This window comes from Macrobrachium nipponense, chromosome 28 (assembly GCF_015104395.2).
Source record: "Macrobrachium nipponense isolate FS-2020 chromosome 28, ASM1510439v2, whole genome shotgun sequence".
Classification (NCBI taxonomy): domain Eukaryota; kingdom Metazoa; phylum Arthropoda; class Malacostraca; order Decapoda; family Palaemonidae; genus Macrobrachium; species Macrobrachium nipponense.
The window spans coordinates 30,422,103-30,439,925 of record NC_087217.1 but is presented as its reverse complement, the minus strand read 5'-3'; the positions used below and the strand labels follow the sequence as shown (position 1 = coordinate 30,439,925).

General features: G+C 46.8%; 1 protein-coding gene across 1 annotated transcript in view; it reads left to right on the top strand.

Annotated features, from left to right (window-relative positions):
• The first annotated feature begins 311 nt into the window (after positions 1-311).
• LOC135201144 (small glutamine-rich tetratricopeptide repeat-containing protein alpha-like) overlaps positions 312-17,823 on the top strand; it is a 132,822-nt gene continuing 115,310 nt past the window's right edge. The window contains exon 1 of the mRNA XM_064230023.1: positions 312-465. Coding sequence (XP_064086093.1) covers positions 458-465 — 8 coding nt within the window. The 5' untranslated portion in view covers positions 312-457. The remainder of the gene's footprint in view (positions 466-17,823) is intronic.

The following is a 17,823-nucleotide window of genomic DNA, read 5'->3' as shown; positions in this document are numbered from 1 at the left end:
TACCTCAAGACTCATTGCACCCATATTTTTGCTTCTATACTGATATATTCTTGTAACTTATCATTAAGATTTTATTAGAATTTATTTTTGAGAGGTTTATATATAATTTAGCCTCATCAGATGAAAAGATGAGACCAGCAGGAATGGTGATGGTTTTTTTTTGTGGGAGGGGGACGTCATATAGTAATATACACTCTTTCATGATATATAGAATTGGATTTTTGTCATTTTAACTCATACGTAAAACATGTTCCAAGTGTTTCGTATACAAATAAAAAAAAACTTTCCCCTCTTAAGCGCAGAATTTTGATAGTGTAATACCTTTTTGTGTGCGGTGGAAACACTTGTTTACGTCTTATGAGTGAGTGTTGCTGCTATTACGGGAGAAGATCTGAGTGTAGGAGCTGTTGTTGTGAAGCTGTCAAACTATCGGTCCACCAACTGAAGAGGATTCGTGATGGACAAGTAAGTGATGGGTGCTGCAATCACCCTCTTCAGGGGACACCTTCGTTTCCCTTGTGACAAAGTTGATGAGGGCGAGTTAGACCAGAGGCCAGGTCTGGGATGAGGCTGATGTTGGGCTCCTGTCTCCTTCCTTCCTATGAGGCTGATGAAGCCCACATTGGGTCTGCTTCGTTCGGAAAGTCACTAGACTGACGTGAATAGTATTACCTAGCCTATAACAATATAGCTAACATCGCCTTGTTTGTGCTTTCATGAGCAACAGGCAGATCGGCCCCCGTGTTTTTACGGTGGTTTGAAAGTAGGTATCTAGGTAGGTAATTGGGTGAGCTGTCGCGGAGGTAGGCAGGCCTACCGGTAGATTGGTTCGGCTAAGTTCAAAGACAGCTACTAGGCTAATCCTTTTATCGGTTAGCTAATGTTATGTACTATGAAACATTTAGTGCAGGGAGAACGTGAAATATGATTCCTGATTTGGACATTTTAGTACATTCATTTCTGTTGGAGATACTACCTACCTTCCTACCTAGCCTATTCTGCAGTAACAACTCCACACGAACTGCAAGGAAGGGTCCCACGAATATGAAACCCACTAGGTAGGGATTGGGAGTCAAATGTTTTGTGCCATGTTTATGGCAAACAACTAGCAGTGACATAACGGCCACCTCTCCCAGAACGTGACCACCTTCCCGAAAAAGTACTTAGGGTAGAATATCACGACAGGCCAACCCTCATCACGGTGGACGGGTCATATATTCACTCGATATTTAATTGGTGAAACATGAATACAATTGCAACTCTAAGCATACCATTTAAAAGACTGAAGTTTCGTCAACATATTGTGATATATGAAAGCCCCATACGAACTAAAATAAGCATGTGAGCTCTTCGTAAAATATGTTTTCAAGGCAGTTTTGAAATCCAATATGGCGGCTACGTTTTGCATGGACGGTTCTCATCAGTGTCGGCCACCATCTTTCCCCAGCCTTCCCAGCACTCATTTGAACAATGTTAGCGTATGTATGTAACGTTTATTGATCTTACTCAAGATTGCAGTTGTAATCAGCACAATAAAACAACATTTTGTTGGCCTATATTACTGAAACGATGAAACTTGTTATTCCAGAGCCTTTTTTATTTTATTTTTTTTTTTTTTTTTTTTTTATTGGGTTGGAACCTGAAATTTCATTTCTTTACCTTGTAATCTAGTGGTTTTATCCTTACTGCCATCACAACTGAAACTGATTGTAATTATACACATTTTGGTGGTCCTTAATTCACTCCACAGTGCACTCGAACCACATTGCTGTTCGTGTTTCCTAAGCACTCACTCCGTAAACAAAGTTACGAGCAGCAGACGACAACACTGATTATGAGATGCAAAGCTTTATTCCCTTAATTGTTTACTTTACTCAATATTTAGTTTAACTCTACTTCAAAATGTTTATTTAATTCATGTCCATTATCCCTTTTTTGCAACCAAAATTAACCCCCAAAAATTACAAATGTTTCGGATTGTGATACTTTACCTAGCAGACCGACGTGAGGAAAAATGGCTCATTGTTGCCAATCTAGTGGAGCGTCACACATACGCCGATGCATTTACAAACTGTTTCGATGAATTCTAGTTGTCATAGTAATGCAGTAATGATAAAATTGCTCTAATATGTATATATACTACAAATAGATACGCTAATTTCACTTATTTCCCCGGTTTTGTGTAAGTCTTATACCTAGTTTGGAGGGTAAACACATACCAATTGACAACACTGATAAACAATTGAAGAGCGCAAAACGCCGCAAAGAATGCCGTAGTCCCCTTGAATAAGTACGAATAAGTGCTTGTAAGAGGTGGGTTTACGATTGTTGTGATGAAAGTGCCCCAGCGTCTATGGGTACAAGTGGTGTGCAGATTTAGCACATGAAATGGGAAGTTTGTTGACACAAGCGACTCCGTAAACATCAAGATAGCGTCAATCTTCGAAACATTTTTAGTTGTAAGTAAAAATTTCTAAAGCGTTTTGGTGAGATTTCCACTGCCGTAGCCACCCTTTTCAGTACCCTCTGTTTAAATCTTAAAATTTGGCCTTAATTTCTAACTTTGGAGAAAATACTTACTTCGAAAGGAGAGTAGAGGTCTTTAGCTCCGTTTTTCACCAACAAGAAGTCGTGGCTGATGCCCATCTCCGGTGTCAGGACGCGTTATAATGTACTTTTTCGGAGGGTGGCTAGCGTTGATTGTAGGTGGCCTGCTGTGATATTTTACCCTATGGTAAAAAACCGCAGGGTACAGAGTGGACCATGTACGATCAGCGTGAACGATCCCAAACAAAGTACATTATAACGCGTCCTGACATCGGAGATGGGCATCAGTCGCGACTTCTTGTTGGTGAGAAACGGAGCTAAAGACCTCTACTCTCCTTTCGAAGTAAGTATTTTCTCCAAAGTTAGAAATTAAGGCCAAATTTTAAGATTTAAACAGAGGGTAGTGAAAAGGATGGCCAACGCAGTGCAAATCTCACTAAAACGCGTTCAACATTTTTACTTACAACTCGAAATATGTAGAAGATTGACGCCATCTCGATGTTTACGGAGTCGCTTGTGTCAATAAACTAACCATTTCCTGTGATAAATCCGCACACCACTTGTACCCACAGACGCTGGGGCACTTTCATCACAACAAACGGAAAACGGCCCCTCACTGAGTAAACAACTGTTTTTTAGAAGACGACGATGAAGCGTGCACTTCGATAATTTTTTAAATAGTAAAACATCAATATTTTATATATTTATGATGATTAATTTGAAAATATTCGTTATTGAAAAAGTAACTCGATTCTGACTCAAATTTAAGTAATTATTTTTTGGAATTAGAACGTTCTTTTAAGTCCTGTATTATGACGTCACGACATCTTGACTTTCGTACCTATTGTAAATAAATGCTTTACTCAACTTTCTTGCAGAACAGTTTAACAGTTATTCATGCAGATTATCAGCTTTTCATGTAATTGGTATAATCGTAATGCGCATATATATATCTTTATTTACTTTTTGGATATATGAAGATGTTTTACTGCTGGATTATCGCCGTAGTGTGACGCAATCGTTTTCGGTCCCTGGGCCTCTGTTTTCGCACCATAAGAAATTATGGGGCCGACTTTGCAATGAACAGAAAGTCGTTAAAAGAGGAAAGTTAGCATTGAGGGGCATATGTTTTGATTGAGAAAAATACAAATTTATTCAATATCTAGCTTGTAAAAAATACTTTATTATAAAAAACTTGATTGACAACTAAGCAGCATACCTACTATGGGTTTCAGCGACAGTGCAAACACGTTTTTGGGCAATACCTATTTCTGTAACGAACACTCGTATCAGAACGAGATTTTGCTATAGTGCATTACACCCAGTGCCGTAATTTATAAGGGTATCGTGAATCAATAATCGTAAAGAATAACGACACGGTCCTTGTACCAAGAAACAAAACTCCCTTATGAGAAAATGGATACGAACACGCGTAAAAAGCTCCACCTACCCTCTCCCCCCCCTTCCACCGCCACCCCTTTCCTTCTTCGTTCCTTCGCCTTCCTTTCTCTCTCTCTCTCTCTCTCTCTCTCTCTCTCTCTCTCTCTCTCTCTCTCTCTCTCTCTGTTGCCAATCGGTATGTGTTGACCCTCCAAACTGGGTATAAGACTACACACAAAACGTTGAAATTGGTGAAATTAGGCTATGTATTGGAAGTATATATACATAAATATTAAAGCAATTTTATCATTATTGCATTACTATGACAACTAGAATTCATGGAAACAGTTTATAATAATGAATCGGCGTATGTGTGAAGCCTCCACTAATGTGGCAACGATGATTTTGCCATTCTTAGCATGCAAACATTAAAGGTTACATTTATTTCTGGCATACGGTTATTAAAGAAATTCAAAATACTAATATAGACTGAAATCAATGAAAAGTGCTAGCAAAAGCAAAAAAAAAAATGTATATAATCCACTTATCCGTAGTCGTTCCTCTATGGTTTTCGGCAGCCAGATGTACGAAAACGTTAGAAACATTTGATTGTATCTACGTACTTTAGAAATATCTGTAATTTTTCGGGGTAATTTGGTTGCAAAAAAAAAGGGATGTATTACATGAATTAAATTAAATTTTTAAATAAAGTAAATTTGAACTAAATAATGAGTAAAGTAAACAATTAAGGGAATAAAACTTTGCAGTTTCGTCGTATGCTAGTCGTAACTGTGTTTGTGGCGTGCGCGCTTAGGAACTAGGAACAGCAACTTGTTTAAAGTGCAGTGTGGAGTGAATTGAGACCAAAATGTGTATAATAACAATCAAATAAGCACTGTGGAGTTTCAGTTGTGATGGCAGTAAGGATAAAAACCACCGATTACAAGGTAAGAAAGAATTCAGTTCAAACCATGACCCCGGGAATAAAAAGTTTCATACTTTCAGTAATATAGGCAACAAAATGTTTTTTTATTGTGCTGATTACAACTGCAATCAGCACATACGCTAACATTGTTCAAATGATTGCTGGGAGGGCTGGGAAAGATGATTGTCGTCACTGATCAGAACCTGTACATCCCACGGTAGCCGCCATATTGGATTTCAAAACTTACCTGTCAGATATATATTTAGCTATAGACTCCGTCGTCCCCGACAGAAATTCGAATTGTTCCGACACGGCTTACAAACCTTCGATCCTTTTACAATAGTAAGGTTACTAGCGGCAGCTGGATAGGTTGTAAGCTTTCGAACCTCTTTGTGATTGCAAGATTTATTGTAAGTACAATCTTTTCCCTTTTTGTTTCTTTTTTGAATTGGAACTTAATTGATCGATCATGGATTCTCGGCGCCCTATTATCTTCCGGGGACTGTGCCCGGGAACTGAGGGGCGTAAGTGCGGTAAGTTCCGCTCATTCCCTGAGATCGATCCCCATGTATTGTGCGCTCGGTGTCGGGGGCGTGAGTGTACCCGCGCCGAGCCTTGTGATGTATGTGTTTCTTGGTCGGAGGCGCAGTGGGGCTTGTACGAGGGTAGGAAGAAGCGAAGGCCGGCAAAGGAGTCGTCGGAGAGCTCTCCCGCGACTGCTTTGGTTACGGACACTTTATCTTCTTTCCTGCCCCCGGTTCAGCTCCCACGGTTGGCGCCTTCCCCCCCCCGGGGGGGGGGGGGGGGGGGGGGGGGGGGGGGGGGGGGTGGGGGGGGGGGGGGGGAGGGGGGGGTTTCCAGGTCCTTCCCCTCACCCGATCTTTCGAGTGTGGAGGAGGCGCTAGGTACCCTGACGTGGAGTTGTATTCTGGGTCCTCTATCCATTTGTCTACACCGCGCGGACGGGTAGAGGCCCCTTCTAACCACCCGACCTTTGCTTCCCCAGGTGCTGCTGCTGCGAGGGACGACCTTGGACAGGTGTGGGCATCGTTGGGCTTGCAGGGCATGCCGAGTGTCCAGGGGCTGCTCTACCATCTGGCTGGCTCTGTTGCGGTCACGCATGCCACAGTGACCACCACTACCACTACGGTGTCAACCCCAGGCTATGTTGCTCCTCCTCATCTGGTGATTCCCCGCATGCGGTGTCTGTAACACCAACTTCATCGGTGCAGGGGCCGATCGCCCGTGCCATGGGGGCGGTGTGATGCCACCGCCACCCGGGTTTGCCGTGCTGCCGAAACCAGACTTCGTGTGTCCGAAGAGCTCGCCCCTGGACCTCCCGCCGATGCCAAGGATGTCGGTGACGCTGGTCCGTCCTCCTGGCTTGACTGTACCTCCTGCCGTACCTGCCCAGCCGCTGACGAGTGATGAGATGTTGCCGACCACTGCTGCCGTTTCTGTACCTGCCGTGACTGTTCCTGCTGTTCCCGTGATGCCTGCACCTGCTGATGTCGTTCCTGTTCGTGGCGCCGCTGCTCCCGATGTCGGTCTGTTTGGCCAGGTGCGTCCGGGCCCTGTTTGCTTTGGATGGCTGACTTGACATCGGTCCTGAGGTAAGCTGACGAAGAAGAAGAGGAAGAGGAGGAAGGTGTCGTCGTCTATTCTTCGTACGTCGTCATTCAGTTTTCGTCGTCGTCTGCCGCCTCTCCCCCTTCGTCTTCTAAGGCTTCACAGCCTAAGAAGGAGGTTGCCTCCTCCCCCCCTAAGAAGTCTCCTTCGGGAGCTTCTAAGGGCCCGTCTCGCTCCGGCGAGACGGGTGGGTTTCTTCACTGGTCCTCCTTGCTCCTTCGGGAGCGGGCCCGTCTCTTTCTTCCGCAAGGAAGAAGACTGCGGGACCAGAGGGGTGTCGGCTAACACCGGCACTTCCTCACCTGGTGTCAGAGGCTCTGCCACTGCATCAGGTTCCGTCTCAGCCTCTTGTTCGCGAAAGGTACCGAGTGTACGGTTGCCTACCAGCGACCGTGCAGCCAGGAACCAGATGTCTAAGCTCGCTCAGCGTCAGGTTCACGGCACGGAGCGGAAGACTGGTGACAGCCGCTCACGCGACTCTCACCAGACCAGCTCTCGCTCTCGCGGCGACCAGACTTGCTACCAGGGTGACGTGACGGTCCATGACCGGCCACGGGCTGAGGTTGGGAAGAGGTCCCCCCGGTTGCCGGTGCCAGACACAGCTGGCATCAGCGACGTGACGTGCCGTGAGGACAAGCACCGGTCTCACCGTGACAGTGGAGCCTGCAGGTCGCCTGACCGTAGCTCTCACAGAGAGCGATCGGGTACGGCAACCAGCACCAGCTCTTCTGACACTCGAGATCGGGGCAGCTGTGCTCAGTCCAGCCGTTCTCCACAGCGAGACGGTTCGACGCAGCTCGATCGCCACTGCGGGTTGGCGGATTCGCCCTGCAGCACCCTCCAATCCTGCTGGTTCTGCCAGCGAGCGAGGGGGGAGCGTTAGGGTCCCTGACCTCTCCCATACCTTCAAACCGCCTCGGGTTACACCGGGAGGAGCGAGGTATTGAGGAGTGATCGTGAGGGGTGCGCCCCTCATGATCCCACCACGACGCCCTACGTGCCAGGCACGATTCTCGGACCGACCAGGACGTATGCGCAAGTGGCTGGAGGACACCCTGACAGTAGTGTTAGTGATGGATTACCAAGTTGTGCTTCTATTTTTACTGCTGAACTTTTTAGCATTTTAACAGCCCTAAAGAAAATTGTAACTTTAGAAGGAGATAATTTTAATATTTTTAGTGATTCCAAGAGTGCCTTGGAAGCTTTGGCATCTTTTAATCCAGTACACCCTGTGGTACTGGAAATAACAGAGTGGTTGTTTTATTAAAACAAAAACAGAAGGTAGTTAACCTCTGCTGGGTTCCTTCACATGTTGGTATTGTTGGAAATGAACGAGCTGATGAATTGGCTAAGTTAGGTACATCAAAAAATCCAAGAAGTATAGCAATTCCCTGTTCAGACTACATTCCTGAAATTAAAAAGACTGTAGAATCAGTTTGGCAATTCTATTGGACAATAGAGAGTAATAATAAAATGAGAGAACTCACTGATGTAATCACCCCTGGCTTTATATGTTAGAAGACCGTCGGAAAGAGACTGCATTATGTAGGTTACGGATCGGCCACACACGGATTACTCATGGGTTTTTAATGAACAATGACCCTGAACCATTTTGTGAGGATTGTCTTAATATCAGCAAGGAACCGTCATTTTAACATAGTTGGAAGAATGGATCTTAAACTGGATGCCATTATAGGCAGAGATTTTAATGAGGATAAGCTTTTTAGTTACCTTCGAGAAGCAGGTCTTCTGAAAAAATTTAGGTTAGTTTGGTCAAGATGTTTGAGTTTATTTATGTGTTAGTATGTGTCAGTGTATATCATTTGCTTTTAAGTCGTTTTTAGATCAGGAAATTTTTATGTACATAAAATTTTACCTCCAATTGATAGATCTATTACCATATATAATGTTTTAGTACTTTTAATATCCATTTATTTTTGACAGAACTCTGTAGAATTTGGAAGTTTGCGGGGTGCCTATGTTGCTGGTATTTTTGTTTACAATTAATTTGAAATAGGTGTGTAGGTGAGATAGGTATTTCGTTTGTGTTTTTTGGGTTCTCTGTAGTTCTCTGACAAGATTTATATAAACATATTTATAGCATTTTAATTGACTTTTTCCTTTGCAATTCCGTTTAATGATACGGCGTCAATAACCTCGTCATTGCGACGCCAGTAAGAATTAATAAATCAATCAATCAATCTCTGGGAACAGCTTTGGCTGCTTCTGGGACCATGACGCATTGTGAGGACAGTGCTCGGTCTCACTGCATTGGTGGACGCAACCAGTCACCCGACTGTCAATCACACCAGTGTGATCAGACGTTCGGCGCGGCTGGTAGCAGCTCCCCTGACACAAAAGAACAATGCTACCGTCCTCGGTCCAGCGCTTCTCTGCAGGGAGATCGATGGTCCAGACCTGCAGACCAGTCATCACCGCGGGTTGGTGATCGCCTACAGTCCTCTCTGTCCACTGGTTCTGCCGGTAGACAGAGCGGGAGCATCAGATCTGCCTCACCTGTCCCTTCAACCTCCTCGGCGGGATGCATCAAGAGGAGCGAGGCAACCAGCGGGTATCTTGAGGAGTGCACTTCTCTCGGTCCAGCCATGAGAGCCTATGTTCTCGGTTCGGTCTTAGGACCGGACAGGTTGTACGCTCAAGTGATTAGAGGAGATCATGGGGGAGCTGGCAAGGATGATGACGCTTTCCTAGACTTGTGGAGTGACCCTCACCACAGTTCATGTGATGGTCCTGCTGGGCCGCGCACACAGAGACCGGTGTGGGGTCCCACTTTCGGTCCTCTTGAGAGGTTTTGGCCTCGACGAGGACTGGGGTGTTTGGAGGACGGTATCGGCTCTCTCCTGTCAGGGACACACGCTCAGCCCTACCCTGATGACGGCCACGGTGACCGACCGGTCTCGGTGGCGGCAGACGTTTCGCCTGCAGTACGAGAGTTTAGTAACCTTCCTCGGGAAAGCGTTTTTTCCAGACAGTAATGCTTCCCCAGACTCGTGGAGCGGCCATCACCGCAGGTTGATGGCTGCCCGTGACTCGCTTCTCCTGCTAGTACTGCTAGCAAGGCGACCGAGAGGGTCCAGTCTTTCTCCCCCATTACCTCTCTTCCTTGGCTACACTGAGAAGGACGAGCTGAATGGGAGGGATCCTGCTGAGTGCTCTCCGTAAGATTCAGCGTCAGGGGACTGCGTTCCTGAAGGGACCTTCAGGTCCTACCGGACATATGTCCACGTCATTGAGGAAGGATCTTAAATGCCCATTCCTCCTCGATTTCTACGGGAATCGAGGAGGACCTCCACTCGATGATTGTCTGACGAAATTCGGGGGTGTTTCGCCGAGTGCTTAAAATTCTTCAGAATTTCTAGTACTCTCCGAGCGTTTTGGTCTTCTACGATCTGCAAACACTTGGGCGAGACAAGAATTCCTGATAATTGTTACCAGAATAACTGGGAATCTCACCGATAGCTTGAATTCCTTGGAACTTCTGGCGTTCTAAGTTCTTTGGTTTTCCTGTAATTTCCAAACACACTGTCGAGACAGATATTCCCGGTAATTGTTATTATGAAAGTTGGGGTCTCACTAAGTCATTAAATTCCTTGGAATTTCTAGTGTTCGCAAGGTGATTTGGTTTTCTGAGATTTCCAAAACACTCGGGCAATGGGCATTCCCAACAATATTGCCCGTGAAGTGCTGCTGCTGAAGGAAGAGTGTCTTGGGAGGGGCTCAGCCTGGATAAGTCTGACGGTCCGTAGCCTCAGTACGCAGTCACCCCTGAGATACAGAGAAGAGCGGGCAATAACAGTCAATCCTTCTCTCTTTTATCCCATTACTTCCTAGTTATAACAGAATGAACAAGGAAGAAGAGGCATTCGGTGGTGTCTACTCCTCGGATTTCGAACCCGAGAGGCTGTTTTTGGTTTAGTCCTAGGATCTTACCGAACATACATCATTCCATTCAGGATGGAAAGCACCGAGAGTTTGAATGCCTCTCCAGTGCTACTGTTTTGAGAACATCCAGTTTGGCTTGAACTAGTCGTCTTCGGTATCCTGTTATCGCTGTAGAAGTCTCCCTTCGGGAAGACTTCACCTTCGCTCTCTTCAGTAAAGAATGAAGGAGGTCTACTTCCAGTCCTTATTCTTGTTCCTCGAATGAAGGAGAATTAGGCTGCAGTGTGATGTACAGGAACCTACAAATATACTACGTATATTTCTCATGCAACATGCTTCTGTTATCAGTTGAATTGTCAGAGTAGTGTAGGTACATAACTATAATTTAACTCTTCTGGTATGTGACTGAGACAAATAGTATCTTCTTTGAAATGACCTGGAACTCGGGATGGCCTTGGAGGCCTCCCAAGAGTTACCGGTTTTGATTTTGAGATAACTAGTGGTATTGTTTGCCAACAGCACCACAGCATTTGCATTATCACCAAATAGGAGGGTTTTCCTCCCTCCCATTTCAGTTAAAATGCAAATGCTCGAGCATATCTTTTTTCCGCTCGATGGTTCCAGCCGAACGCACTCCTTCTTGGAATGGAATACCAGGCAACTCAGGATGGCAATCCCTGTGTTTTCGTTACTGAAAGACGCTCTGCTTTCATCGCAAACTTCGAGTTTCTCACCAAGCAGCAATGAAATAGCTGATAAGCTTTTTCAGTCCTCTGTAAAACAACAGGGATTAAAGCCATCTTCCCCCCTGATCCCAACTCCTTGACGAGGAGGGGGGCCTTAGGGATCCACTGCAGAGAGAGTATGCCCCTTTATGCTCTATGCTGTGGATACAACTGAACATTTGGGACCTTTAACTCCTTTACTCCTCCTCTTTTAAATTTTCCCATTTCCCTCCTTCTTTCGTTGACGACCTTGGCATAGATTTGGAGTATTGAATTAACTGCTCTTTCAACTTGATGGAGGGTGGAGTTGGACGGCATGCCACTCCACCCATAAAACTAGAGTACCTGACGTGGTTGAGCGAGGGGAAATTTTTATGTCAAGCCATGCCCACAGTGCTGGGTCCGATCTCATGGGACTGACGACCCTTAAGGCACTGTGGGTATGGTGTATATCCAGGTGAGGATCCCAGAGCAGTTACCACTATGTAACAATATTGCTCCTCCCCCAGTTGGGCCTCCCTGGTGAGAGGGACCTCATCCTGGACGAAAATATTATTATTATTCTATGGAAAGTACACCAAACCCCACTATGACTTCTGGCATGGCAACAGACTATCCCCAAGACACCCCAAGTTAGAGAAGAGCAGGATGGTATCAAAACTTGGTTACCATGTAGACCAACAAGAAAAAACAGATATCGAGTTGACCCAACCTTGACCCATTTCGACTCCCTCTTTGGTAGTGGAAGTTGGTCAAGATTCCTTACTATGGAAACTGAAAACAGAATATCGGCATTGAAATTGGAAAACTTTTTATTGAATCGACATTCAACCGCAGAAATGTCATTCAGACTAATAAAAGACCAAAAGTGGTTAATTGAAACTACAACTAAAGCCAATCAGAAAATTACTAAATAATAAAAAATATTGATAACATAAATTTACATATAAAAAAACATGACAACATGAACAGTGTACAGGGTACCATTGTGCTCCCTGATGATGAAGAGCCATTAGAAAAAAATATATTGCTAGATTCCCTTAAAAAGAGATATAATAATGTCCAAGATTGCGAAATTTACAACATAAACAGTAGAAGTAGTAATGAATAAACACTCGGAATAGCAAAAATAAAATTTGACGGCCAAGAATTACCTTTAAAAATTAAGTTTGTTCATGAAAACTTACCTGTCAGATATATATATAGCTGTATTTTCTGACGTCCGACAGAATTTCAAAACTCGCGGCACACGTAGTGGGGCGGCCAGGTGGGTAGTACCCATTCCCGCCGCTGGGAGGCGGATATCAGGAACCATTCCCATTTTCTATTCATATTTTTTCTGTCGCCGGTGCTGCAAACAACTGTTTACAGTACCTCCGTCTAGGATTTTTTTTATTATCTCGCTTAATATTATCTGGATTGACTTTTGGTATCGACTTCTGGATTGTTGGATTGGCACGCGTAATAGTGGGATTGGTTTTGATTTTTGGATTGGCTTTTCTGGGTACATGAGTCTGGATCAAGTACTGGAAGTTTCAGAGTGTGTGTGAGGAGTGAATGTAAGGTGAGGGCTTCTTAAACCTTCAGTTGATCCTCACACAGTTTGTATGGATTGCAGGGGGCATGTTTGCGTGGTTGATGATCGGTGCAATGAATGTAAGGATTTGGATGATGATAAAGGAAGATGTATGAGACTATCGACGTAAATTGGAGCGCGATAGAGTCAGGAGGTCTTCCTCCAAGGGCAGTTCTACTAAAGGTAAGAAAGGATAGTAACATTTCTCCTCCTCTAACACCAGTAGATTTTGCTCAACCTAATCCTGTTTTGTTGCCTTCGGGCCCCAGTGCTGTGTCTGGAGAAGGTAACACCCTTTCTCTGATTCTGGAGTCTATTCGTGCTCTCGAATCTAAAAGTATTGGCCCTAGAAACCGGCCCTGTGAAAGTTTGTGTTAGTGCCCCTAGTGTTTGTGGAGGGGCGTCAGATCGGCCCCATAATGCCTCTAGGCCTAGACCTCTATCGGACTCCCAGGACTCAGGGAGTGGGTATGTCGAAAGCCGCAAGAGGGTTACGGGGGCTCCCCACCGATCTGGCGTCCCTTCGGCAGGCCTTGTGCTAAATTCCAGGCTGCCAAGGAGCAGCGCACGAGCGCGTGTCCTGAAAGATTGCTTTTCGTCCTCCGAAGCGTCCTCCCCGAGCAAGGGGTGGAGCGCTCGGAGAGACTCGCGTCCGTTGAAAAGGACCTTTCGCTTTGAGGACGCTCCACGTCCTATGTCTCCTCTTTCGTCAGAGGACGCTTATGACGCCTTTCTCCGCAGAAGAGAGGAAGGCTTTCTACCGAAGAGGACGTTAGTTCCACGCACAGGCGTGTTCACCTGAGAGGCAGATAGCTGTAACCTTGCTAGAAGGAAGGAGGCGTCCCCTCGCCCCTCGCCTTCTCGCAGGCTCAGTCCTGCCCCTTCTTTTGCTCCTTCGTCACATGACGAAGGATATCCTTGTGTCCCTTCAGGACCAGATTACGTCGCTGATGGCTCAGAGGACTCGCCCAGCAGCAGTCGAGCCTAAGCGTAGGAAGGACGTTCGGCTGCCCGTCAAGAGGACGAAGCAGCCTCATTCTCTCTCGTCTCGCTCGTCTCTCTCTCCTCCTCCGGATCGTCAACGTTCTCGTTCTCCTAGCAGATCTTTTACTCTCTCAGGAGAGGACGCTCGGCGTTCGAAGCAGGACGCTTTGCGCTCTCGGCAGGTAGCGGTTGAGGACGCTCGGCGTTCTAGACAGGACGCTTTGCGCTCTCTTCAAGACACTTTTGAGGACGCTCGGCGTTCGAAGCAGGACGCTTCGAGTTATAGACAGGACGCCTTTGAGGACGCTCCGCAGGACGCTCGCCGTGTGAAGCAGGACGCTTTTCGAGCGAAGCAGGACGCTTTTGAGGACGCAAAGCAGGACGCTCGCTTGGCTAAGCAGGACGCTTTTTGGCGCCTCTCGTCAGGAAGCTCGCGCTTCCTCTCGTAGAGACGTTTCTGTTAAGACAGTTTTCACGTTGCTTCTAAGGACGCTCCTCTTTCGCAAGATGTCCGTACTCTAAAGATCGACGTAAGGCCGATTCCGTACCTGTAGCGGATACTTCCAACCAACGGAAGTCCTTGTTCAGGATTGAGACTGCGGGACGTACCCTCCCCTCTGATGGGCGTTCTCCAGTTCCTCTTAGGGAGGAATGGGAACTTAGTAGTCCAGGGAGTTCCGTCGAAGAAGAACAGCCGGTAGCTTCAGCTGTCTCGGACTACAAGGTTTCTTGTTAGGCTGTTACGTTCAGCCTTTGGGGAGAAGTTCCAGCCGGCAGCCCTAGTCTCCTCCCTCTCAACTTTCGTCTTCCAAGACCGTTAAGACCCCTGAATCGTCGAAATGAAGACATCGCTGTCGACCAAGAGGGCGTTTAAGAAGCTTCAAGACTTTATGTCCAGAAGGAAGGATCAGGGGCAAGACCACTTTCGCCCATCCACCCTCTAGACTCGCCGGAAAGGAGGAGTTTGGTATGAGACCAAGGAGGATGTGGGAGTAAAGGTTCCTTCGTCCGCTCTGGGTGACTTCTCCAGTTTAGTGGACGCTCAGAGGAGGTCTCTCTTATCGTCTGCTAAGGTGTCCTGGACTCCGGTGGAGACTGACCACCACTTGAAGGGACTGCTTCGTACCCTTAATGTTTTTAATTTCCTAGATTGGTGTCTGGGAGTTTTAGACTTCAGTCTAGGAGTCCTGATTCTCTCAGTCTGGGGGAGCTGTCCAGCGTGTTGTCATGTATGGACAAGGCCGTCAGGGATGGTTCGGAGGAGCTAGTTTCTCATTTTGAACTGCCTTCCTGAAGAAAAGAGCACTGCTGTGCAATTTTGCCGCTAAGTCGGTATCTCCCGCTCAGAAAGCGGAATTGCTCTTTGCGCCTCTTTCGGACCATCTCTTCCCCAGGCTATGGTAAAGGATCTTGCACAGAGTTTGCAAGAAAAAGGCGACCCAGGACCTCTTGGTTCAGTCTTCAAGACGTCCAGCGGCTCCTTCCACTTCGACATTCAGCAAACCCCCGAGAAAAAGTCAAACCCTTTCGCGGGCACCCCCCTCGAGAGCAGCTCTCGAGGGAGAGGGTTTTCGAGAGAAGAGCTTCATTCAAACCCAAAACCAGCAAATGAAGATCTCGTCCTTCAGACGCCAGTCGGGGCCAGACTGGAATTCTTTGCGGAGGCTTGGAGGCAGAGAGGGGCGGATCCTTGGACCCTCAAGATAGTAGAGCGGGGGTACAAGGATCCCCTTTCTACATCCTCCTCCTTTAACATCAACTCCCCAGAGACCTCTCTCCATCTTATCAGGAGGGAGAGAAGAAAAGTGTTCTTTTCGATCTGTTAGACCAGATGGTCGAAAAAAGAGCGGTGGAACAAGTCTTGGACCTAGAGTCACCGGGCTTCTACAACAGGATTTTCCTAGTGCCGAAGCAGTCGTCAGGTTGGCGCCCGGTCCTGGATGTGAGCAGGCTCAATCTTTTTGTAGAAAAGATCAAGTTCAAAATGGAGACGCCTCAGTCGGTGCTGGAGCCTTGAGACCTGGCGACTGGATGGTGTCTCTGGACCTGCAGGACGCGTACTTCCACGTCCCAGTCCACCTCTTTCAAGGAAGTACCTGAGATTCGTCTTGGACAACAGGGTTTGGCAGTTCAGAGCCCTTTGTTTCGGTCTCAGCACGGCCCCGATGGTTTTCACAATGATTATGAGGAATGTAGCGAAGTGGCTCCATTCGTCAGGAATCAGGATATCCCTCTACCTCGACGATTGGCTGATCAGAGCGTCGTCGAGGCAGACAAGTGTCTGAAGGACCTTCAGTTTACGTTTAGCCCTAGCAAAGTCTCTGGGTCTTTTGGTCAACTCCGAAAAGTCGCATCTGACCCCGACACAGTCCATCGTGTATCTGGGGATCAGATGGATTCAGTGGCTTTTCGGGCGTTTCCATACCCAGGAACGTCAGCGACTGGGGTTAGAGAAAGTCGCAGCCTTCCTAGAGAGAGAAGCTTGTTCGGTGAGGGAGTGGATGAGTCTGCTGGGCACCATTTCCTCGCTAGAAAAGTTTGTCTCGCTGGGAAGACTGCACCTCAGGCCTCTTCAATTTTTCCTTGCGGAAAGAATTGGACGTCGAAAGAGGACCTGAATGCGATCCTAAGGATCTCCAACAAAGTAAAAGTCCACTTAAGATGGTGGCTCGACCCTCAGAAGTTACGAGAGGGCTTCTCCTTAAATCTTCTGAGCCCCGACCTAGTGTTGTTTTTCTCAGACGCTTCCATTTCCGGTTGGGAGCAACACTAGGGGGGGAGGAAGTGTCAGGCTCCTGGAGAGGGGAACAGGTAGCCTGGCACATCAATGTAAAGGACTGGCAGCGATATTCCTGTCGCTGCAGTCTTCGAAAGAAAAACTGTCAAGCAAGGTTGTTCAAATCAACTCAGACAGTACACAGCCCTTGCGTATCTAAAGAATCAGGGAGGAACTCGCTCCAGATCCCTTTTTCTCCTGGCGAAGGAAGTTCTGCTATGGGCAGACGCAAGGCGCATCAAGATCCTGACAAGATTCGTGGCAGGGGTTCAGAATGTCAGGGCGGACCTTCTCAGCCGCCGAAATCAGATTCTACCAACAGAATGGACCTTGCACCAGGAAGTCTGTCAGCAATTATGGAGATAGTGGGGACGTCCTCTAGTAGACCTGTTCGCTACATCAAGGACGAAGAGGCTTCCTCTGTATTGTATCGGTTCTGGACCCAGGGGCAATTGCAGTGGACGCGTGCTCTGGAACTGGACAGACCTGGATCTTTACGCCTTTCCCCATTCAAGATCATGGGGGGACGTAATGAGGAAGTTCGCAGCTTCCAGAAGGGACAAGGTTGACTCTGATTGCCCCAATGTGGCCAGCAAGAGAGTGGTTCACAGAGGTCATGACGTTCCTTGTGGACTTCCCAAGAACGTGCCCTGGAGGAGAGATCTACTCAGACAGCCTCACTTCAAAAGGTTTCACCAAAACCTCTCCGCTCTGCTCTGACTGCATTCAGACTATCGAAAAGTTGGCCAGAGCGAGAGGCTTTTCAAAGGCAGCTGCGAGAGCAATCGCTAATGCTCGAAGAGCCATCTTCAAGAGCTGTCTACCAGTCTAAAAGTGGTCCTCCTTCAGGGCATGGTGCAAGAAGGAAGGAATTTCCTCTTCCACGACCTCTGTGAATCAGATAGCAGATTTCTTACTCTATCTAAGAAATGTGCAGAAATTGGCAGTTCCTACAATCAAGGGTTATAGGAGTATGTTGTCTGCCGTTTTTCGCCACAGAGGAATGGACCTCTCCGACAATAAGGATCTGCACGATCTCTTAAGGTCGTTCGAAACCACCAAAATTCCACAAGCAAGACCGCCCTCATGGAATCTAGATGTGGTGTTGAAACATCTGATGCTAAGTCCCTTTGAGCCTCTCCATGAAGCTTCTCTAAGGGACTTAATGAGGAAAAACGCTTTTCCTAGCTTCTCTGGCGACGGCGAAGAGAGTTAGTGAAATCCAAGCGTTCAGTAGCCTAGTGGGTTCAAGGGAGACAGCGCTGTCTGCTCGTGAAAACCCTTCTTTCTTGGCTAAGAACGAGAACCCGTCTAATCTTGGCCAAAGAGCTTGAAATCAAAGGAATATCGAGTCTCGTGGGTCAAGAACCAGAGAGAG